Source organism: Euleptes europaea, chromosome 2 (genome assembly GCF_029931775.1).
Source record: "Euleptes europaea isolate rEulEur1 chromosome 2, rEulEur1.hap1, whole genome shotgun sequence".
NCBI lineage: Eukaryota > Metazoa > Chordata > Lepidosauria > Squamata > Sphaerodactylidae > Euleptes > Euleptes europaea.
The window spans coordinates 87782013-87806767 of record NC_079313.1 but is presented as its reverse complement, the minus strand read 5'-3'; the positions used below and the strand labels follow the sequence as shown (position 1 = coordinate 87806767).

General features: G+C 40.6%; 1 protein-coding gene across 1 annotated transcript in view; it reads right to left on the bottom strand.

Moving 5' to 3' along the window:
* The window catches only part of LOC130473301 (acidic mammalian chitinase-like), a 42809-nt gene that overhangs the window by 888 nt on the left and 17166 nt on the right, over nucleotides 1–24755 (bottom strand). The window contains exons 11-22 of the mRNA XM_056844823.1: nucleotides 24389–24681; nucleotides 21643–21772; nucleotides 20088–20108; nucleotides 16678–16707; nucleotides 12752–12953; nucleotides 10847–10903; nucleotides 10450–10615; nucleotides 9746–9870; nucleotides 9112–9235; nucleotides 8061–8243; nucleotides 6732–6848; nucleotides 4728–4863 (exon numbers count right to left, since the gene is read on the bottom strand). Of these exons, the coding sequence (XP_056700801.1) occupies nucleotides 4728–4863; nucleotides 6732–6848; nucleotides 8061–8243; nucleotides 9112–9235; nucleotides 9746–9870; nucleotides 10450–10615; nucleotides 10847–10903; nucleotides 12752–12953; nucleotides 16678–16707; nucleotides 20088–20108; nucleotides 21643–21772; nucleotides 24389–24681 (1584 nt within the window). The remainder of the gene's footprint in view (nucleotides 1–4727; nucleotides 4864–6731; nucleotides 6849–8060; nucleotides 8244–9111; nucleotides 9236–9745; nucleotides 9871–10449; nucleotides 10616–10846; nucleotides 10904–12751; nucleotides 12954–16677; nucleotides 16708–20087; nucleotides 20109–21642; nucleotides 21773–24388; nucleotides 24682–24755) is intronic.

Below are 24755 nucleotides of genomic sequence, written 5' to 3'. Positions count from 1 at the left end.
TTCCATGATGGAATATTGAAACCTTGATTCCAGAAGTCACCCTGAGCCTGGCTTGCTAGGAAAGGGTGGGGGTATAAATCAAATCGAATAAATAAAGTGTGGGATGCTTTTTTAGAATGCAAGTCTGGCAAATGGGCCCATACCCCAAAGCACTTGTGTGACCTCCACACACATAAGCATGCGTATAATCTCTCTGCATTCTCTTTCTGTCAGGACCAGGATTTGATTGGGATTGCACAAGGCAAATATAAAGAACATAAGAGAAAATGGGCACCAAAAGCAGGTTAAATTTAATTTTCAATCAGCATAGTTAAACAGAAGGCAGAACCACTCTCTTGCCCATACCAACACCTCCATCTTTTCTTCAGAAGAAGTGGCCCAGCTGAAGGGATCCAACATGGATTTATAAAACAGTTTGGCTATCAGCATGGGAGCCACACACCTGCAAGAGGGTACATACTGTACATCTTCCAGCCAAATTACAAAAGTGCCTGAAAATAATTAGGGATGGAAAACATTAACTTCAAGGATGAAAACAAGTGCTGGTTTTAAATAGCACAGAACAAAATGTTATATTGTGATATGTCAGAAAGAAAAAGTATGCTGTCCTGATTTCAGACAGCTGATGCCTTCAGCACAATGCTTAAATCATCTGTAAAACTTGCACTGAATTTAAGTTTTGTAAATACAAGAAGGCTGATAATTCCTGATTGGATGTAACTGTGACTGCTTGGGGGTGCTCCTGGACCCAGGTCTCCTGTTGGACAGACAGTTGGCAGCAGTGGCTGGAGGTGCCTTTCACCAGCTTCGGTTGGTGTGCCAGCTGCGGCCCTTCCTATGCAGAAAAGATCTTGCCACTGTGGTGCATGCCCTGGTAACAAGGCTAGCCTGATCTCGACAGATCTCAGAAGCTAAGCAGGGTTGACTCTGGCAAGTATTTGAAAGGGGGAATACCCGGCTCGTGACGTGGAGGCAGGCAAGCTACCTCTGAATGTCTGGGGGAAAATGTGCTCTGCATGGGGCTGCCCTTGAAAACTCTCTGCAAGCTACAGTTGGTACAGAATGCTGCGGCCAGTGTTGACAGGAGTGGGTTGTAGGGATCATATCACTCTAGTCTTGTTCCACCTACATTTTGTTTTCATTTGCCAAATGGGGCTGCTTCTTCATGGTTAAGAACACTGCAGAGGGAATGGAGCTGCCTAATCCTTTACTATCATTTTCCCACTGAAAATCACTACCCCTGGCCACTTTTACTCCTGCAGGGGTAATTTCAATGAACATCTAAGTGAACACTTGGCCTGGGGAGGAAGTCCATTGGTACTCGTCCATCCCCCGAAGGTTAACCCCATAGCTTTCAATAGAAGCACAAAAAACGAGTAGAAGAGGAGGTGGTTTTTATACCCTGCTTTTCTCAACATTTAAGGAGTCTCAAAGCGGCTTACAATCGCCTTCCCTTCCTCTCCCCACAACAGACACCTTGTGAGGTAGGTGGGACTGATTGCACAAGGCAAGGGCATTAATTCAGCAGCCACAGCCCCAGTCTAAGCCTATACCTGGCACATGGCACTGAAGTAAAGCAAAAAAGTAGAGTTCAATCAGTATATGGTGTTCACAGCCCCAGCAGCACCTTTAGCAGCACCACTATGCCCACCTCCCAGGCTGTTGGCCTGGCCTCCCCCCTCCAGCACTCATATACTAGGGGGAATACTAAGGGAGGATAACTGGTGGGGCATTAAATCTGGGACTAAAGAATTTCTACTTTGCTGAGAGAGACATCCTGTAATGTGAGGTAAAATGGAACCCACTGGGTCCCTTGCCCCACTATTCCCGTGGGCTCATCATAGCCAAAGGCAGTAGCCCTACCCCATCAGTCCCACTGGAATGCTACTATATATCTAGTGCATTTTTATCCTTCCATTTCTCAAAGGAGCTCAGGAAACAGGGCTTGTCTCTGTTCCTCCATTTGATCCTCACAATAAACCTTTGAGGTAAGTTAGGCTGACCGAGTGTTACTGACCCAAGGGCAATCCACCAAGGTCAATCTACCAGCCATGGTGACTGAAGGAAACCTCCACATTCAGGGGCAGTAAACCTCTGAATACCAGTACCAGGAATCAACATCAGGGGAACACCTTGGTCTCTATGCCCTGTTGGTCCTCCATAGTAATTTCTTGGCCACTACATGATATTGAATGATGGGCTAGATGGACCACTGGTTTGAACAAGCAGGATGCCTCTTATGTTCTTCTTATGTCTGACTGGAGAATTGAATCCAGGTCTCCCAGATCCTAGGAGGACCCCTGCCTAAACAGAATCCTCAGTTATCAGATTGCCTTATGCAGAAGAGAAGGAAGGTGGTTGAGATATTTCACACTTTCTGGCAAGGATCATTGTAATTCTGAGCTGCTGCAAAGCCCCAGCACTAATCAGGAACACCAGGTGCATTGGTAAATGCACTGGACAGTTGCCCTTTTAAGCCATCCTCTCCCTACCAAGTCCGCAATGCCATTGGTCACCACATTTATCTGGAAGGTAGAGTAAACTAAAGCTCCCGGTCCTTGTTTTTCATAAACTTAATTTCTAACAACAGGTAAAAACAAATGGGTAAAGGACAGCCATATAGTCATGTTTGTCAGCTTGTCTTTCAAATAGATTCATTAAATATATTTATAGTCAGTGTTGTAGCTTGAATTTATTTATAGAGGGAGTAAATGAAATACCCTTTATTCCATGGATTCAATTACATATTTCAAAGTGCAATAAACAAGGCTGCTCAGTTAAAAAGAGGGACATTCCAAATTCTACAAACACTTCACAATCAGGTAAACAGAAACCAGACTATGTAGCTGGATTAAATTAGAGTCTACATTTGAACTAAAGATGCAGAGCTCAGGTGTAGATGATCACAGCTGGCTGTAGGAATCCCTCTTCATATATATTTGATCACTGAGTGTAAGAGACACCATCTCACCACATATACACAGGTGTGTCTTGAATTCACATCTAACATTCATGTAAAGGCTTTGGAATCCAGGATATCTGACGTCTTTCTTTTGCAGCACAATGGAACCCTCAATTTCCATGGCAGGACTTATTCAGATGCCTTAGTGGGAGAAAGAATTCGTATCAGAAGCAGACAAAATGTGTGCTATATTTTGTGTTTATAAAGAATGCAGCATGAAACATAAAAAGCAATCATGAACCTATTACCACTATGTTACACTATTTTCTCAAATCCTATGAGGATTAAGGCACTGGCGGACACACTATGTGGCCATGTCTGTCTATCCATGTTCTGATCACATCCCAGACTATTGCAAAATCTGTTTGAAGCTGCCTTTGAAGCCTGCCCAAAAGCTTCAATTAGTTTAAACTACAATGGTGCTACTAACCAGCACAAGATATTGATAACACATCTGGCCAGTAGTTGCAATAGGCAGCCCACATTGACTGGCTAGTCAACTGATCTCATATCAGAGTTCTGGTTATTATATTTAAAGCAGTAAATAGTTTGGCACCATGGTATTGAAAGGGCTGCTTAGGCCATAAGAATCCACCTTGTCATTTGCAGAAGCTCTTATCTGTGTGCTCCCCCACCCCCAGACGTAAGGTGGGTAGACTCCAGGAGAGGTGACCACCTCTACAACAGGGCTTCATTTATGGAACTCCCTGGCCGCAATTCCTCTTCCGGCACCTAGCCTCTGTACCTTCAGTTGCCGGATAGAAACCTTTGCTTGTTTGTTTGTTATTTCTGGTTTTGTTTTCTTGGTTGCTGCTGGTTCCATGCTGCCGGTTATTGCATGTGGTGGGCGTTAATTGGTTTATTGTTGTTTTAAATCTTATTTATTCTGCTTTTCATTCTTAAGTGATATTGTCTTGTAAATCACCTCAAACGTCCTGAGCAAAAAACATCTATCCAGTATATAATTTTTAAAATGAATATGAATAAAAGAAGGGATATGCCAGTGCTGCCCTCTTTTCCTTTCCCCTCCCCTTCTTTCTGCCTTTATCTTTCTTGTTTTACAGTTTCGAAATGTACTGGATAGGCTTTAAAAGTTTACAAGGGCATAAGGTGGGTGAGAGGTTGAGGAAGGGATAAAATAGGTATCAATTGCTGTATTTATTTGAAATATTCATATCCTGCCTTTCCTTCCAGTGATGAAAGTTCAAAATTAAAGATATTTGGAAATTCAAGTTTATATTTTTTTTAAAATCAGGCCCGTTTATTTTAAAGTGCTGTTGCGTCCCACAGTTTATCACATAAATCAATTTGTGACTTATCCCAGATGATGAATCTGAAAAGATAGTTGATAAAACAGGAAGATACGTGCTTATACAATTAGTCCTGGTCTAATTCTAACGACACTAGGCACTGATGTGTAACCAGTGCCATCCTAAGCAGAGTTACACCCTTTAAGTGCATTGAAGTGAACGGGCCTACAAGGGTAAAACTCTGCTTAGGGCTGCACTGTTAGTAGGGTTGCCAACTTCAAGGTACTAACTGGAGATCTCCTGCTATTACAACTGATCTCCAGCTGATAGAGATCAGTTCACCTGGAGAAAATGGCCGTTTTGGCAATTGGACTCTACGGCATTGAAGTCCCTCCCCTCCCCAAACCCCGCCCTCCTCAGGCTCCGCCCCCAAAATCTCCAGATATTTCCCAACCCAGAGCTGGCAACCCTAACTATTAGTAATACACTTGGCCTAATGATATGAACCAAAGTACCTTGTTTTTCCAGGGAACTTTTTAGTGTATTGACAAGAACATTGTTTCCCTGACCACAGAATGTGCCAAAGAAGTCATCCATGCCAAGAGTCCAAACCATGGCTCCTCCATAGCGCTCCTTTTTCAAGAACTCCGCCTGCAAAGGAAATATATGTATAAGTGTGTGTGTGTGTGTGTGTGTGTGTGTGTGTGTGTGTGTACAGGACATTAATATATATATGTTAATGTAACTGTGTACAGGACAGCTGTTCCTGGGTACAAAATCTCAGTATATAATAAAAGTTATATAATAAACCCCTTTTATTTTTTTCCCCTGACCAGGGCAAACTCCAAATTACTCCCAGTCCCAGGCACTAGCTGCATTCATATATCACAAGCAAACCTCAGTTTGTTTAGAAGAAGAATGAGCCTCAAAAATCCTTGGGTCTGCACACTCCCTCCCCATTCCCTCATGCATGAGATGTAGAAGAAGAAGAGTTGGGTTTTATACCCCACTTTTCTCTACCATAAGGTGTCTAAAAGCAGCTTACAGTCGCCTTCCCACCCCCCACCCCTCCATCCCACAACAGGCTCCCTGTGAGGTTGGTGGGGCTGAGAGAGTTCTGAGAGAATTGGCCCAAGGTCACCCAACAGGCTTCATGTGGAGGAGTGGGGAATCAAATTCAGTTCTCCAGATTAGAGTCCGCCGCTCTTAACCATGCTGGCTCTTGAAGACTTTCTGGTTTTGAATACACCGCAGTTCGTTATGATGTCTGAATCTCACAAAATGACAAACGGTGTATTTGTTTCTTCCCTACAAACCTGGTTTTCAAACCACAGTTTAGAAACACACAACAGTTTCTCTTTTTGCCCAGTTTGAAAGTGATAACAAAATATGTGTGTAGAGGGGGGTAGAATCACACTAGGAAGTTTTCAGTCTGTGCCTTGTGTGCAAGAAACAGAAAGAGGGAGAATATGAGAACTATAGAAGCTGATTTTCATCATGAACAAACCAAGATTTGTTTCATTATACCAGAATATAGCCATTGTAGTGGCTAAGCAGCACATTTATTATAGACATGCAATTTACTTTAAATAATAAAATGTAAAGCGGGTAAGCCAATATACAATAACTGAGTAATGTATTTTCTGTGTATCTAGAATGCACCATTCCTAGTGAAATAAATAAGAACTTTTCCTTTGAAAGAGTCTTGCGAATGGCTAAACAGTTGTAGAACTTAATTTCAGTTTTCATCCCAGGGACTAAACAAACAATATGCTTGCAATCTTAGGCAATATGTGTATATTCACATTCTGTTGCTGAAGAAGGCAGTTTAGAAAGACTCCTTCCAGGTAGGGATTTCCCCCCTCGTGGATAGTGGGAAAGCCCACAAAGCAAAAAAGTAATGTCTAGATGATGTTGTATTCAATTTGGGCACAACTCATCTGGCTCCCTGATGATGGGTGGCCGCAGGTGGAGCATCCATCTGATTCTCCTCCATAGCCGCTATTGGGGGTGGTGAGTGAAACTTAAGCTTCACTTTCAAAATAGCATGCAGCAGCTCACCATCCCACCCCCCTTAGTCCTGCTGTGTCACACTGTAGCATTACAGCAGGACTCTACAAGGTGGGGATGAGGGAAAGGGAGGTCTGGTCAGCAGGGTGTTCTGATGAAATTGCCATCATTTCTTTGCTTTTGCATAGGTATGATGGCGTGGAATGGAGAGAAATTGGGGTGAGGACACTAGTGAGTGGCACAACAACAGGAGGTTGTTTCCTCCTGCTCTCACGCTGCTTGATGCTATTGCTATGGCAGAGCACATTTTCACACTCCCATCTGGAAACAGCCAATGGTGACTCAAACACTCAGATCCTCATCTGAAGCCAATCAGTCATTTCACTCAATGCCATGGGGCTGAATCAGTTTAGGCTATTAAAGTATGACTTTCTAGTTGGAATTTTCCCTGTGCTAAGGGGGACTGCCACATTCATAGGGTATAAGAAGTGAAAATAGCAAAGACATACTTTGAGCTGAAAGCTCCTATTGTTATCATATCCAATCCATTCTGTATTTTTGACAGCATATGGAACCTTCTGTTCTGTAATCCAGGACTTGGTCGCTCCTTGCAAAAATGTACACACCTGTCGAAACAATAAGGATCTGTCAAAACAAAAGACCTGTCAAACATTTAGGACCTTTCAAAACAAAGACCAGAAACAAAATCTGAAGGAAGACCATAATTGTAAATGTATTTTGTTCTAACATCTCGTGCTGAAATGTATTTAATAATTCATACTCCATACACTCATCTGTGAAGGCTTCCCAAAAGAGCTTCCAACCCCCCCCCACAAAAAATTGGTTAAAACCCATTAAATAAACACAGTATAATGACGACAGCCATAAAATCACATGAAACGGCAGCTAAAACAACAATTTTAAAAATCTAAAATCCACCAGCCCAGTGCTGATAAAATGACAGTATTGTTTGAAAATCTAGAGGGAAAAAAGGCATGTATCCATATGATGTCAAAAATGGTGCAGACTAGGAACCAAACAAATCTCTACCAGAGAGGAGTTCCAGAATGAAGTCACCATCATAGAAAATACCGTAACTCCCTTGGCTGCCCAGTGTGAAAGCTCACAGGCAAAGAATGAATGTTCCAAAGAATTGACCAACAGCTATCCAGAGTACTGTTTTGTGGACTATAGCACTACTGTGTATTGTTTTTAAAAGGAAAAAAATATGGGATATATATATATATATATATATATATATATATATATATATATATATATATATATATATATAAATAAGGAATTGTTCTGATTTACACTAATAGTTCAATAGCACTTATTCGCTAGAAATTGTGTTTAGGATTGAAGGACTATAACCTTAAATAAGGACCACTGGATTCAGTGACACCTACTCCAAAGTTAAAGTACATATGGATTACGGCCAAAGATCTTTAAAAAAAAAAAATCCTGCCCAGGGGTGGCTTCTGTAAAGGTTTATGGGGGGCCTACTAGCTACTGAAGGGAGAAATAGGTCTGGTATCTTGACTAGAAGGCATCTGGAAGCAGCGATAGTAGTTGGGGCTGATCTGATCCTGCCCTTCCTTCAAAAAGAAAAGTATACACAGGTTTAACCTACTGTACCATCACAATATCTTTTTGAGGAACGTGGATCTGAGAGAGAGTGATTTACCCACAGCTACCCAGTGAGTTTGGCAGGGATTTTACCTATGGGGATTTAAACCCAAGCTCCCCAGCCCAACATTATCTATCCACTACACTACAGTTGGTCTCCAGTATTTTGATATCTGCCTGCAACAAAATGTTATGGGAATGTTTACCTCAAAATATGCCAAAATACCAGCCTCTTGAGTGTAGGCTCCAGGAGAACCTGCACCAGATACTGGAGCACCAACTGCAGTATTTTCACCCGAAAGTCTGAAAGTTCGTCCATATGTTGGAAATCCCATAATAAGTTTTGTTGCTGGGGCTCCATTGTCCTTCCAGTATTTCATGGCATATTCCTGTAGCAGACAGTGAACAAATTATGTAACTGTGATACATTATAAAGAGGTCCATTCTTCTTCTTCTTTTTTCCCTAAGGGAACTTTGATAGGCTGCAAGTCAAGATGGAGGACGGGAGGGTGGGAAGAGAAGATGAAGATGACGAAGACGACGAAGAGTTGGTTTTTATATGCCGACTTTCTCTACCACTTAAGGAAGAATCAAACTGGCTTACAATCACCTTCCATTCCCCTCCCCACAACAGACACCCTGTGAGGTAGGTGAGGCTGAGAGAGCTCTAAGAGAGCTGTGACTAGCCCTAGGTCACCCAGTTGGCTTCATATGGAGGAGTGGGGAAACCAACCCATTTCACCAGATTAGTATCCACAGCTCATGTAGAGGAGTGGGGAATCAAACCCAGTTCTCTAGATTAGAGCCCACCGCTCCAAACCACTGCTCTTAATCATTTAAGAGTCAGAGTGGTGTAGTGGTTAAGAGGTTGCATAATCATTTTTCATTGTTCTGTTTCAGCTCAAAAAAGAGCCCAAACTGCTATTTCACTCATAATGGGAAAGATACAAGGTCCCCATATGTTCCCCATATGTTTTGATCCTATCTCTGGGTCAAAAAGCAGGCTGGAGAAGTTCATTGTGAGATGGAGAGTCCATCCTGCTGCTTGCTTCCCTTTCACTCAGACACAGCCAACCAAAGCTCTTTTCTGGTTAAAAATGCAGAAGAAATAATCCTGGAATTCTACCTAATGCAGAGACTGAGTATGAGTAAATCTGGTTTAAATCTGGGCTTAAACCAGTTGCCATTGCATGCAGAGGAAAGGTTTGAACTAGAATTTATATTATCTGATCCCATGTTGCTTTTTGTTCTTCTTACGCAGTTGTAGAAGGGATCTGGGTCATAGGAGGCTAAACCCTTATGAAGAGGGCTGTTATGTCCTGTTACAGGTTCCCATTTTCCATGGAAGTCATAGGTCATCACGCTGATAAAATCAAGGCTCCTGAATACAAATAAAATGAAGAGCAGAAGTAAGGGTTTTTCCCCAAAAAAATTACAGACTCTAAGATGGAACAGCCACATTAACTAATGAAGAACAAGAGGGGCTTAGTTATAAAATCTGCCATATAACACTTTGGCTCATGGACATACGTAATTTTAGGTTACAGAAGGAATTTGGTTTCAGTGGAATTGGTGCTCAAAAAGGCCTTCTGAAACGTTTTCAGAAACAGTCTACAGCTGAGCCTAAATTGAATCCTCTGTCTAAAGAATTCAGTGCAGACTGTATTTGGTTCATTAGTACGAAAACTGAACTTAAACTTTCCCATGTTTGGGGGTTTGATTCCTTCATGGAATAAAGGATATGGATAAAACAAGTATTCCATTTGAACAGCTTTCTACTGCACTTGTTAGCTATTCATAGCTTAAGGTCAGCAGATCCTTCAGCAGATAGTCTTTAAGCATCAAGACATTGCTCTTGTGTGGGTCACTTTGCAAAAATCATGTGACTTACCTCCCCAGGGCAGGAATTTCATACCCAGCATCAATGGTATGCTTGTTGGAAGAGACTGCTGCAGAAAGCAGAAGTCGTGGACGTCCTGTCCTATTGCCCTCTTCTACAAAAGCAGCCAACAGCTCCTTCAAAGGTAAACAGCAGTAGCAGTAAACTTTGCACTTGTGCAATAGAACATAATCAAAAGAAAGCTGGCCCCTTTCAAATTGAAATTTCTACAGGTGTTTGTTCACAGGAGCAATTCCATAAAGGAAATGTCCATGTGATCATTATGTACCCCAGTCCTAAGTTTACATGTCTTTATTTAGCTTCATGGCCTTTTTACTGAAATACAGGCTCCTAATTCTCGTTGTTAGCCAATCATTTTTAGTCTTTAGAGTCTGTGGTTTATTCACATAAGTCCAATTCTTCTACAGTTAATGGTGCTGGAACTCAAAAACCTTCCCAGGCATATGCTGTTCATGCTTCTTTTCTAAATACTAGTTCACGTGTTCCCGGTATGAGTGCCACCCTGGAAATGCAGCAAGGACCTGGTTCTTATTAAGACCTGCATAATGTGTTAATTTTAAATACTTCTACCACAATCCATTGTGTTTTTCCCCAATGCATTTCCTAATTCAGATCTGAAAACATGCATAGTCTACAAAGTCTTCTAAAGATTCCTTGCCCATTAGCAAAAGCTCAGCTGAAAATCAGTTTCTCACCTGAGTCAAGATGGTAAAGTGATGCTTATCCTCTTGGGGACTACCATTAGAACCTGGATATTCCCAGTCAATGTCTAGTCCATCAAATTTATGTTTGCGGAGAAAATCTACTGTTGAGCTAATGAATATCTGGCGATTGGCTGGAGAGGAAGCCATGGTAGTAAACCTAGAAGAAACACACTTTTATATTAAAAAAATATCACCATGGTATCTGTTTTCGTATTGCAAAATTAGCCCTTTGCAATACTTTGACAGATGCTGGGTTTTTTTCAGATCGTATAAATCTTTCGCCTTAAAAGAAACACAAGCTTCTTCTAAATGCCTCAAACTGCGTATCCCAAATATGATCTCCATAAATAGCATTTTGTAATAAATAGAATAAGGAGAAAGATCTCACTTCTGGGTACCAAAGCTTCCTCCTCCAACAGCTAGCAGTGTGCGCAGGTTTTTATTTCTAGAGAACGAGAAAAATAAAGAGAAACAATAAAATATTCAAAGACTGTGTGAGGCAACATCAAAAGCTATTTAATGAAATACTCCCTGCCTAGAAGATGGAAGGCCCTTGTCACCAGACTCTGCTGCAACTATAGAACACAACTTTTGGAACCTAGAGGACCTTGGGGACATTCTCAAGCAATGTGCATTCTCAGGAGACCAGAATCTTAAACATTCTCTTTGTGCTATAGAGGAAAAGAAAACAGCCCCAAGTGACAGAGCAAACAAAGAAATATGCCAGAGTGTCATAGCATTTTCCCCTGGTAGCAGGGAGAAAGTTTCTCTTTCTTCATCAGAGATATTTCCAGCACCATTTCCCCCCCTCACAAGCATCTGAAGTCTCATGCCTAAAGTCTGTACTTCGGTCGAACACATGTCTCTTATTGCAAAATGCCACATACTCAGGAGAACATGCTTGGCCAAGCACATGTGCCTGCAATAAATTAAACATGCACATAGTTCTTTATAATTGTCATTTGCACTCTCTAAAAAAAAGAGGTAATCCTTGAACTGTACCTCTGATCCTTTAATTTCATTTGTGTATGTAAAGTGCTGTCAAGTCACAGTCGATTCCGTACCACAATCCAAATAGACAGTAGGGGTGTGTTGGGCACAGGGCTTTTGCAGGACTGGGATATCCACACTTAGTACATTCTATCCCTGAAAGGTATGTACATTCTGAGCAGAATCCACATTGGCCTCATCCATATTACTGATGGTGTGGTATGTGCACTCCACTACAGTGTACTTTTTTTTATCAGGGAACTTCTTTTCAGGACCAACCCAAATATACAAGTACATCCCCAAGTACACCTTAAGAAGAGTACTCGAGGATCCCCTGCAATGTCACTGAGAAAGTCGGGGCCCAAGTCTTCTGTGCACAACTCTGCATAGTGCTTTGAAAACTTACAAAAGCTGCTTGGCCAGAAAGACCACAGGAGAAAAGAATGCGTGCATTGAAAGGAACGATGACACTTTCCTACCATCTTTCTGAGAATCTATTATCTGTGCAGAGCCCCGATATAATATCAAGTATTAACACAGGAATGGGATGGTAGTGGGACACAGCAATAATCACTCTAAACCAAGGATGAGCATCCCAACCACTGACAAAATGATAAGGTGTTTTCAAAGTAGCTTTACACATTAGACAGCACCAACCCTGTACTTGCTTTCAGGTGTTTATTTAACAAGGAGCCACAACCATTCCCAGTTCTCTGATATTTCTTTGTCACATGTTATATTTACAAAGCCTTGACCTGGATAGTCTGGGCTAGCCTGATCTCATCACATCTCAGAAGCTAAGCAGGGTTGACTCTAGCAAGAATTTGGATGGGAGGCCTCCAAGGAATAGCAGGGTTGTGACATGGAGGCAGGCAATGGCAAACCACCTCTGAAGGCCTCTTGCCTTGAAAACCCCACCAAGGATCACCTTATGGGGCGAAAACGCATGGTCGCTTTAGCTTCCTTTATTCCCTGTTTCAGCCAGGATTCAGCCAGGATCGAACGCATGCGTTTCGCCGAATGTGTGTGCGATCCTGGCTGAATCCTGGCTGAAACAGGGAATAAAGGAGGCTAAAGCAACCATGCATTTTCACCCCATGTCAGATGTGACTTGACAGCATTTTTTTTTTTTACAAAAGGACACTCTAAAAGCCTAATCATAATTTTGAAGAGTGTGTGTAAAGAGATCCAGTGAGGCACTTCCCCTCTAGATTTGGTGCTGCCATCAGAAGGATAGTATTTAGTAGTAACTACCAACTAAACATCATTAAGAGAAATGCACTCAATGTTGAAAATTACTTGCCTCTCCTTTAAGGCGTTGAGTTGTCTGTAAAGAGTTTTATCATTCCATTCTGTAGCGGCAATTTGGTTGTTGGTTATGCCAGCAAAAGCATATATCAAGTGGGTACATAGGAACGGGTCTATATCACGTGGTGTGAACCTCGCAGCTCCTGCCCTGTATTGAGCCCAGTTAGTGACATAACATACAAGTTTGTAGGCACAACCTAATGAAAAAGGGAAGAAGGTCAGTTAAAACACCTGTAGCTATGATATTTTTGGATGCAGAAAAAGCTTTTGACAATGTGAATTGGAAATTTATGAAGAAAATATTGAAATATATGGGACTGGGAGCAAAATTCAAGACAGCTATTGAAAAAATATATACGTATCAATCAGCTAGTTTGTTGATCAATGGTATGTTATCACCACACTTTGAAATTCAAAAGGGCACCAGATAAGGTTGCCATCTGTCACCTTTGTTATTTATTTTAGTGTTAAAAGTTTTATTGAAGAAGATCAGACATTCTCATGATCTAATTGGACTTCAATTTGGGAGAAATCATTTTAAGGTTAAAGCATATGCGGATGATCTTGTATGTTTTTTGACTAACCCTATTTGTCAAATTGTTAACTGGAATAAAATTGTGGAGGTTTATGGAAAGCTTGCAGGTTTTAAGATAAACAAAAATAAAACTAAGGCATTGGTTAAAAATATGACTCTGTCACAGCAACAAGAATTATCAGAAAAGACAGGTTTTATTATTGAACACAAAATAAAATATTTGGGTATATGGCTCACTTCAAATAATCTTAATTTGTTTCAAAATAACTATATTAAGATATGGCAACAAATAGTTATAGATCTTAAAAATTGGGAGAAAATACCCTTATCGCTATGGGGTAGAATCTCAGTAGTCAAAATGATGGTATTACCTAAGATGCTTTTTTTGTTTCAAAATTTACCAATTATAAAAAGAGTACAAATATTTAAAAGTTGGAAGAAAGATATTTTAAATTTTTTATGGGGTAAAGAAAGGCACAGAATAGCATATAATAATCTAATTGAACTAAAAGAGACTGGAGGTATGGGGTTACCGGATTTAAAAATGTATTATGAAGCATCCTGTTTTGTATGGCTAAAGAATTGGATTTTATTAGAGAATCTTAAACTATTGGAAATGGAAGGATTAAATTTACGTTTTGGATGGCATGCATATATATGGTATGAAAAAGATAAAGTTAATAAAGAATTTAATTTTCATGTCATTAGATTTGGTTTATTTCAAATTTGGAAAAAATATAAAAGATTTTTCGAAAATAAAACTCCAGGGTGGATTAATCCAGTAGAAGCATTTATGAAAAGAGGTATACAATTAAATACGGATATGGGTATATATAGGGATATTTTGGATTGTAAGGAAGGGGAGTGGTTTTTAAGGAGTAGAGAAGAACTTAACATTAAAGATTGGTTTATGTATTATAAATTAAAAGATATATTTAATAAAGATAAGATGATGGGATTTAGTAAAAATAAATCTAAATTAGAAATTATATTAAGGGAAATAAAGGATTGATAGGAAGGATATATAAATTATTAATTGAAGTAAATTTAGAACAAGAAAGAATTAAACCAGTAATGGTTAAATGGATGAAGGAGTTAGGATATAAAATTGAGCTGGAAAGTTGGGGAAATCTTTGGAAAAAAGAATATAAATTTACAATTACTAATGAAATCAGAGAGAATTTATATAAAATGTTCTATAGATGGTATATAACTCCTGTGTAAAATGAAAAAAGGGGAATCAGATCTATGTTGGAAATGTAGAACTGAAAAGGGAACCTTTATGCATGCCTGGTGGATGTGTAAAAAAATCAAAAGTTTTTGGAGAAAAGTAATAAAAGAAACTAATAATTTGGTTAATACTAAAATTAAAAAGGACCCGGCTTTTTGTTTATTGGGAATTCTCCAAGATAAAATGGATAAATGCGACAGAGTCATATGTCAATATAGTTTTGCAGCTGCAAGAATTATAATAGCTAAAACCTGGAAGCAAATAAATAAACCTTCAATTAAGGACTGGAGAGAGAAATTATGGACTTATGCGGATGGCCAAATTAACAGATTTCCTACATGGAAAGGATATGGAAGGATTTAAGAAAACATGGGCGAAGGCCATCACATATTGGGACAAACTGGCAAAAATGAACTTTACTATTTTAGTTAATGAGTTATAGAGATAAAAGGTAAAATTTTTATTACTCTTAGTATTGAAATATTTAAACTGTTATGACACTTCTCCGGACGTTTTGGTGGTGGGTCACTGTATAAGGTGGGTGGTGGGTCTTAAGGGTACTTTGAATTCTTTAATTTTTATGGTATTATGTAGTTAAAACAATTTACATGTACCCTTTTGTTTGTTATTGTATGTTATTTTGTATGTTATTATTTTTATTATTATTTGTTAAGTTTTACATTATGAAAATAAAAAAAATAAAAAAAGGGAAGAAGGTGACAATGCACAGCACTTCATGCAATTTTCAACACACTACTTTCTACTCTGTATACCTGTCAAAAAAACTTGCTTCCTGCCTGGGTAGTAATGGCAACTCAGCACAAGACTAAAGGTATCACCCCTTTTCTGAGATTACGATTTAGGTGGGACAACCATATGTAATCTCAATATGCATAATCACCATTTCGTCTGACTAGGGCAATGCATGTATTTTCTGGCTTCAGTTTGTGAAAATGGAATACTGGATTGCCAAAAATACATTTTTGTGTGTACTGAAGCTTACATCCTCTGCCTTCTCTAGGAATAGCTCAATTGAAAACAGCAGAATGATATCTGAGTGACAACAGAGTTATGCTCTTCACTTGTAGGGCTACCAGCTCCAGGTTGGGAAATACCTGGAGATTTGGGGTGGAGCCTGAGGAGGGAGGGGTTTGGGGAGAGGAAGGGACATTAATGCCATAGAGTCCAATTGTCAACGCAGCCATTTTCTCCAGGTGAACTGATTTCTGTCTCCCGGAGATCAGTTGTAATAGTGAGAGATCTCCAGCCACCACCTGGAGATTGGCAACCCTATTTGTTTGGTTCAAGATTTTGCACTGTGAATGTCACATAGATTATAAGGAACAGTTAAAGAGTGCACTGACTCCTGAAAGTTTACAGGACCCTCGTGATACCACGTATGCTCTAAGGTTCACCAATTTGGTTTTCAGGCTCAGTTAAACTATTTGACAAATTTTAGATTACTTTTCTTCTGTAAAATCTTCATTCCACCTCTGTGTATAACTTCCTCAGTTGTATGGCTTGAAATGGGCCTTCCAAACATTTTAACCTTGATATGAAAAGCCATTATTAACAACATGTTTAGGCTGCTCAAATCTGAAGGTTTTTACTCAGGTATTTACTCAATTAACAGCCTGCGGGCACTGTTGGTCCTTGTGGAACAGAGTCGGTGATTACAGAATTGCTCAACTGAGCTCAAGGAGGCCTTTTAACCCTCTAACCGAGAGGAAAAGAGCGCTATTGATAAACTTCTCAGACAGGACTGATTATTGATGAACTTCTCAGACAGGACTGAGACCTTTTGCTTAAAGATGCTGGAAGGAAATGTTCCCCACTGTCCCTTATTGGTGGTTGATTCATTATTACATGTCTTTTTTATTTCCCCAAACTTGCCACGGCCAGGGAGAAATTTCTTGCAAGACGGCTACTAAAATAGCTACCTCTGATGTTCACAAACTAAAGCTATTTTTAAGCGGCTATAGCAAAAATTGCAGGGTTGATGTGGCTAGATTTAGTTTTGCTGTTATTTCTGTTTCTTAAATTCTCTGGTGTATGGCCTATGGGCTATTAAACCTTAATAAAGTAAAGCGCACACTGAAAGATTAGACTTTCTACACTGGCCCAAAGGCACAAACAGAAGTGAAGATGTTCATACCAAGCTGCAGATTCAGCAAAAGGGTGAAACCTGGAAAACAAGGGATAGAATCATAGAATTATAGAGTTGGAAGGGACCACCAGGGTCATCTAGTCCAATCCCCTGCACAATGCAGGACATTCACAACTACCTCCCACACACACACCGCCAGTGACCAGAAGATGGCCAAGATGCCCTCCCTCTCATCATCTGCCTAAGGTCACAGAATCAGCATTGCTGACAAATGTCAATGTAACCTCTTCTTAAAAACCTCCAGGGAAGGAGAGCTCACCACCTCCCGAGGAAGCCTGTTCCACTGAGGAACTGCTCTGTTAGAAAATTCTTCCTAATGTCAAGACGGAAACGGTTTGATTTAATTTCAACCCGTTGGTTCTGATCTGACCTCCTGGGGCAACAGAAAACAACTCGGCACCATCCTCTCTATGACAGCTTTTCAAGTACTTGAAGATGGCTATCATATCCCTTCTCAGTCTTCTCCTCTTCAGGATAGAAGAATGATATAACCATCACCTGTTCTTGTCAGAATGGGATGGTGATAAACTTGACAAAATTCACATCCAGATGGAAACTGCTTGCCCATTTCCATGAAGAACTCATCAGTTCTAAAATTCTATACAAACAGAAACTGTTACTTTTCTCCAAGACCAATGCCTATATAAATGTTCTTCTATATAGTATGTAGATCATGATCTCTGCCACACACTGAATGCCCACCAGCCAGTCCTCTGCTCAGAAACAAATGCAGCAAATAATTCAATTTACTCACCTGCCCAAAGAAATAAGTTTCCCATATTGACTGTCAGACCTAGATAGAGATTGGGGGGGGGGGGGAGAGATTCAAAAGAAGAAATGGCAATGAAATTAAATTTTATAGAAGGCTGAGTTTGAGGAAATATTAAGATTTTAGGGGTGTTTTCACCAAATTTGGAGGCATAGTTCTGAGATGGAGTCAGTGTTGCCCAAACTGCTGTAATGAATGGATATTATATGCAATTATAAGATAAGATAAGATAAGATAAGATAAGATAAGATAAGATAAGATAAGATAAGATAAGATAAGATAAGATAAGCAATTATAATACCGGTATATACAATTATAATATAATATATGCAATTATAATATGCAATTATAATTGCATGATTATATGCAAAAAGTTGTGTTATAAACTGATAAAGCACTCCTGCGTTTAAAAGGAGCTGAATGCTGTGAACTTACGGTAAGTCTTGCTGTCCTTAGTGAATAGAAAAACTCTGGGAAGGGAGCCAATATTCTAACCAATTAGAGGGTTCTTGTGTGGCACCAACTTGGTTAATAACATTTCTGATCCCACTGAGTGAAGTAGTTTCTGCTTTTTTAAATCAGAAGAAGAAAGGGGAACTACACATACAGAAGACTTTATGTGTGAAACCCTTTTCCCTTTAAAAAGTCAAGGGAGGGTGGCCAGGTCCCCCCTGGCCACTGGCAGGGCATGGGGGGGGGTAGGGTTGCCATATCCAGGTTAGGAAACTGCTGGAGATTTGGGGATGGAGCCTGGGGAGGACAGGGATCTCAGTGGGGTACAATGCCATAGAGTCCACCCTCCAAAGTGGCAATTTTCTCCAGGCGAACTGATCTCTGTAGTCTGGAGATCAGCTGTAATTCCAGGGGATCCCCTGGTCCCACCTGGAGGCTGGCATCCCAAGGGACTAGTCAAGAGAAGGAGCTGTCTCCTTTGACAGCCAGCTGCTTAGAGTCTCTAATCCAGTAAAAATTGTAATACAATGTAAAGCGAAATTTCAGTGAATTAATCTTGCATGGTACTTTTAGGTGTTACTTCAATGACCTTTCCCTGCATGGTCAAGGCCACAGGATGACAGAATATAGTAGAAGGCACATGTCTGAGTATTCAACTAGACATTACAGTTTCTTTTATGATTATTTTAAATGGTTTTTCTCATTCTGCAAATGTGCCCTTCAGGTCTGATTTATCAAGGAGAGGTGTGGGGGAAAAGAGACATGATAGTCCTTCCTGCTCTGCTGTTTTGCTTAAATGGGCCTCAATATTAGACTATTAAGCAATCATTAAAATGTAAATAATCATTGTTATTCATATTTTAGCACTAAAATCTTAAAATTATTAAAACAAGACAGCCTTACAATCTTTAAAATATAATGAATACATTTAATAAATTACATATTCAAATGAGCCAAACCAGGGGAGTTGTTTCCTCCAGATAGCAAAGCCCTTCAGATTGTAAAAAACAACTAATTGAAGTCCACAGAGTTGATTATGGTAATTTAAAATATAACATGAGAAATTACATGATAATTTACAAACTCACCTCCAAAAACTCTACAATAATTCATTCAATAGTTCACACATTTTAAAGCAATCAGTATTTTCTTCTTTTGGAAGTAATTAATTCATAGGGTCGCCATAAGTGGGAAGCAACTTAACAGAGCATAACATGTTTACATTTTAATACACCATCCAACCCTCAGCATATCAGTCAGCATACTAAAAGCCTAAATACCCCTCCTCCAAAGTGTTTGCCACAAACCTGACAAAATCCTTCCTGTTCAAAAAGTACAACTCTCTGTGATGTTGTTCGTCTGCCTGTCATAGAGCAGAAGGCACCTTGTCCAGTCTCCACCTACCTATAAATTCAACCTACTCATTCCCCACGCCCTACATTTTTCTTCAGGAACTCTCCTGAGGCACTAAGCGGAACTAGAAAAAAATAGAAGTTGACAGGAAAATATCTGATGAAATATATTAGACAAGAGCTGCTAGTGCAGACTCTGATACCTCTTCCCATTATACAAACTGCCAAGAAAAAGAGTGCTTGCCCACATGCATTTTCTTTAGACTTTATTTACAAAGTAATCTCCAACTCTTTGCATCTATAGATGTAATGTTATTTCACAATGTAGTGCTATTCAAATATGCTCCAGCATTATTTGAGCCATGGACTAAGGCATTTGCCAGTTATCCATGCTCTGTTATAATACAAAACAGCCACGTGCCTTTTGATGGTATCCTGACTGGAACCTTGCAAGATGCCTTAAGAAAGGATTTTAACTTGTAACAAGAAATACAAAATGGATATGAAGAGGGACTGATGAAGCACTGGAAACGGCAGTCTTCCTCTTCCTCCCTGAACACCGAGATATCTTGAACCAGGTTTAATTCCCCTCTCGGCCACAGGAGCGGTGGAGGCTAATCTGGTGAACTGGATTTGTTTCCCCACTCCTACACACAAAGCCAGCTGGGTGACCTTGGGCTAGTCACAGCTCTCTCAGCCCCACCTACCTCACAGGGTGTCTGTTGTGGGGAGGGCAAAGGAAGGCGATTGTAAGCCAGTTTGAGTCTGCCTTAAGTGGTAGAGAAAGTCGGCATATAAAAACCAACTCTTCTTCTTCTTCTTACCTGAGTACCCTTGTTCTGCACCTGGAAAACAACAATAATTCAGAAGTGTGTCAGATATGGGACTGTACAAACGACTCATACTCACCTTTTGTATATAGTTTGTGATTTGTTTGTTTCCCATTGTTGAATACAGTTTTGTGATTTGTTACAATAGTCTGGATATACCTTTTCTTCTGTGTTAAGTTTTGGATAACATGCCTTTGTCCGGCACACTGTTAAAGCATATGTGGCTGATCTCCACTTGCATTGCTTTCCAGAAACACAACCAAGCCCTCCTTCAGACTAGGGTTACTGGGTTCCCACCCCTGACACCTATACCTGATGGCCTTCTGCCAGCTCCTTAAAGTTATGTTTGATTCCTGTTTGCCGTGTGCTGCTTTTTAAGATCTGGGTTTTACCATCTAATTTCCACTGATTCCTAGAGAGTTGTGACCACTTCTGGGTCGTCCGTCCCCACCCCCCCATGTCCTTGCTCCCCTGGACTCCCACCAGCTTCCAGGAAGCCCTACTTCAGAACAAGTTTGTCACAGAAAATGCCACCTGCTTAGTCAGCAGTTTGTAGCCCAGCTACAAATTGATTCTCTGGTGGTAAAAGAGTTGCTTTGCATATGGTGTTTTCTATGACAAGCTCAGAAAGAATTGGAGGCCATGCACATGGGCACTGTGCCTATGTTGGGAGAAAGATGCAGGGCAAGCACACTCAGGCGTGAGCACAGATCAAGGCCAGCACATGCTATAATGCTCCATTTCTATGGGCACTTTCACACAGCCAAAATAATGCACTTTCAATCCACTTTCAAAGCACTTTGAAGGTGGATTTTACTGTGTGAACTGGCAAAATCCACTTGCAAATTATCTTTAAGGTGCACTGAAAGTGGATTGAAAGTGCATTATTGTGCAGCGCTGCACAATGTTGTGTGTAAACAACTAGAGGACCTCCATAATAGAACAGTGTTTCTTAAACTTTAACCCACTACTGCCAACCAAGTATGCAACTTTATTATCAAATGCCTCCTAAGTCTCAAGTAAAAACAAATTAGGACATAAAAACTACACTGTAGAGAGGGCAGCTTTATTTATAAATGTGTATTCATGAAATATACATACTACAGATTTCAGGCATACATTCAATCAGGCCCTTGTGCCTGGTGGCCTTCTGCCAAATCCTAAATGTTAAGTTTGATTCCTGTTTGCTATGTGCTGCTTTGTAAAGGTCTGTGAGAGAAATCTAAGATTTGGGACTTTATCCTCAGGGCAGGGCGAGTAGTATCAAACAGCTCTCCTCCGCTAGTTGGCAGAAGCAACTGCAAGTGAGGAGAAAGAGGAATCTCATATTTAAAATTGTTGTTCATTCTTCTGGACCTCTCAGTGGCTTTAGATACCTTCTGGACTGCCTTTCCAGGCTGGGATTGGGAGCCTTTGTTTTGTAGTGGTTCCAATCTGACCTGGTGGGTATGTTTCAGAAGATGGTGCTGGGAGACTGCTGCTTAGCCCCTCGGCTTTTGGCCTGTGGGATCCTGCAAGGCTCGATCTTGTCCCCTATGCTCTTTAGAACCTTCATGAAGTCTCTGGGTGAGGTCATTCAGAAATTTGTGCTTGGTTGTCACTAATAAGTGGATGACATTCAGCTCAATCTCATGCTTGTAGCCAATTCCAGGGAAGCTGTAGAAACCCTGAAACGATGCCTAGAGGCAATTTTGGAGTGGATGCAAGCTAATAAACTGAAACTTAATACTGACAAGATGGAAGTGCTACTGATGAGTAGGAGGTTTAGCTCAGGATTTAAGGTGTCACCCATTCTGGATGGAGTTGGAATCCCCTTGAAGGAACAGGTCCATAGTCTTGGGGTGCGCTTGAACCCAGGCATACCGCTGGATAAGCAGGTGTCAGTTGTGTCCAGAATTGCTTTTTACCAGGTTTGAGACCAACATATCTGAAGGATTGGCTACTTTTTATCAACCTACCTGACCACCATGGGCATCTTCTGAGGCCCTGCTTTGGGTACCTCTGCCTTCTGAAATTAGGCAGGTGACAACCCACGAGGCAACCTCACCTGCCCCTTCCTCTTGCCATCTTCCACCAGTGGGTAAAAACATATTTGTTTCATCTGGCATTTCCTCAGTGATCCCTCCTTCCTGCCCAGTGTTTTAATTGTTTTTTTATGGGTTTGTATGTGTATTTTAGCTCTGGTTTTAATTGTTTTATTGTTGATTTTAATGGTTTTTAGATGTGATTTTATTATGTTTTTGTTCGCTGCCCTGGTGGCCCTTATGAAGGCACAAAGGCAGGGTATACATTTTGTAAAATAAATGGAGCCATCATGGTGTAGTGGTTAAGAACAGTGATTTGGAGCAGTGGAGTCTGATCTGGAGAACCGGGTTTGATTCCCCACTCCTCCACATGAGCGGTGGACGCTTATCTGGTGAATTGGATTTGTTTCCCCCACTCCTACACATGAAGCCAGCTGGGTGACCTTGAGCAAATCACATTCTCACAGCTTCACCTACCTCACAGGGTATCTGTTGTGGGGAGGGGAAGGGAAGGTGATTGTAAGCCGGTTTGAGTCTCCCTTAAGTGGTAGAGAAAGTCGGCATATAAAAACCAACTCTTCTTTTTCTAAATGCATAAAGAAATAAAATTCTGAATGTCTCCCATTTGCCCCCAAGGTTATGTACACCCCATGAGATTTGTTGAGCATCTCCAGGGGGCTGTATGCCTCCCATTAAAATCACTGATGTAGGAAGAAAGTTATGTGTTGTGATGCTTCTAAGACTTCCTACTCCCTTGTTGTTACAGGAATTTGTCAATTTGTCCTTGCTGCAGGCAAATCCATATTCTAATTTCCCAGATATAAATTTTAGTTTATCTGTAACAAAGCTTCAGAATAATCTGTTTGGATTTTTAAAAAAGCTGATGATGGCCCAATAATATTCCTCTCAATCTCCCAGTTCTCTTCCAGTTCTACCAGCCGAACATTAAAGAAAATTACTTGAGTAATAATCTGACATGGCCACTAGGGATGCTGTGAATTTCACCATGAACGTGCTGACAGTCAAACATAACACGTTCGAAGGTATCACTCAGTTATGAGCCAATTTTCTATTTAAATAATAGCCTGCTGAGTGGAGCAGAGTAGTTATGTAGCAAGGACAAGGCAGGGGGAGGTAATAGAGAAGGCATGCGTGTGAAGGCATGCGTGTGAGAAGGCATGCGTGTGAAAAGTCACTTGTGCTGGGCTGCATGGTTAGGAATTAATACAGTGAAGCTACCTCCAAACAGCCATGAAAAGGCTGACTAGTGAATAGGGTTGCCAACCTCCAGGTAGTCCTGGAGGGAATAAAGGTCAGGTAGTAGCTGGAGATCTCCTGCTATTACAACTGATCTCATAGGATGAGGGGAGAACAATGTCATAGGATCCAAGCCATCTTTCTCTTTTGATATGATCTCAGCACTGCGGGGAGGGGGTAGCATAGAACAAATATCCTGACATTAGGGAGTCCAGAAACATGAAATCATCAGCAATTCAAAGCAACTCTCGATTCGCTCAAGGTGGCTCAATTGGATCCAGCAACTCTCAACACGCTTTTACAACTCTAGGAATGCTGTGCTGGTTAATTAGCAAAAGAAATCTGCATGCAACCCTAGTATAATACCTTTTATTAGGACCAACTTAAAGGTCACAAAGTACTGAGTAAGATTTCAAGCTCTCCAGAACTCTTCTTCAGAGTGCACCTTCAACAAACATATAAACAAAAGGGGGGTTAGAAAAAGATGTTTATAATAGTTGTACCCCACCTTATCTCTTCAAACTCAAGGCAGATAAAAGAGCAGCAAAAGCTGCAAGGACACAAAAACCATCAAATTGTTTTTAATTGTGCATTTTAATTGCGGATTGTTTTTAACTTGATGTACAGTAGCTGTGGTTGTTCAGTGCACACAATCACTCCAGATTTTTAAGATGCAACCGCTCATACTTGCCCGCCACCTGACTGCCATCTCAGTGTGCAGTTGACATGTGATCAGCAAAAGCACAGAGCATGAAACCAACCACAGAACAACCTTTTTGACCTGATTTTGATCACATAGAGCCTCTTAGTGACACAAAAACAATGGTTAATAATATTTATCATGTATAAAGTGCCCCCCCCCCCAGCTAGGTGTTGTACTGAGACAGAGTGTTAGCAGGTAAGACAATTAATGTGTTGTTGTGTTTCTTATTAAATCCAACAATGTGGCTGCTTCTCAGTTTTATAGAAGAACGAAGGAATTTGACAATGAGTTTGATCTGAGCAGTGTTAATGTTTCGGGTAGTCACAGCACTTGCAGTCGATATTAAAGATTAGACCAGCTGGACAATTGAAATGGTATGTGCGGTTTCCTGCACAAATGTAGAAGTTTGATTGGTGTTTTGGGTCAGCATACATGCCATCCACTTTCTCAATGCAAAAGTTTTCATCTCCTGAACTCCCTGGAGAGGTAGTGGTAGGATCAACTGACGGGGTCACTGGAGGATCAACTGGAGGGGTCACTGGAGGATCAACTGGAGGGGTCACTGGAGGATCAACTTCATTAGGGCAGTTTGGCACAATAGGATCTGAAACAAAATAGAGTCAAAATATCGAAGACATCAAGATACCAGCTGTGGCATTCTTGATTTTTCACCTAAGC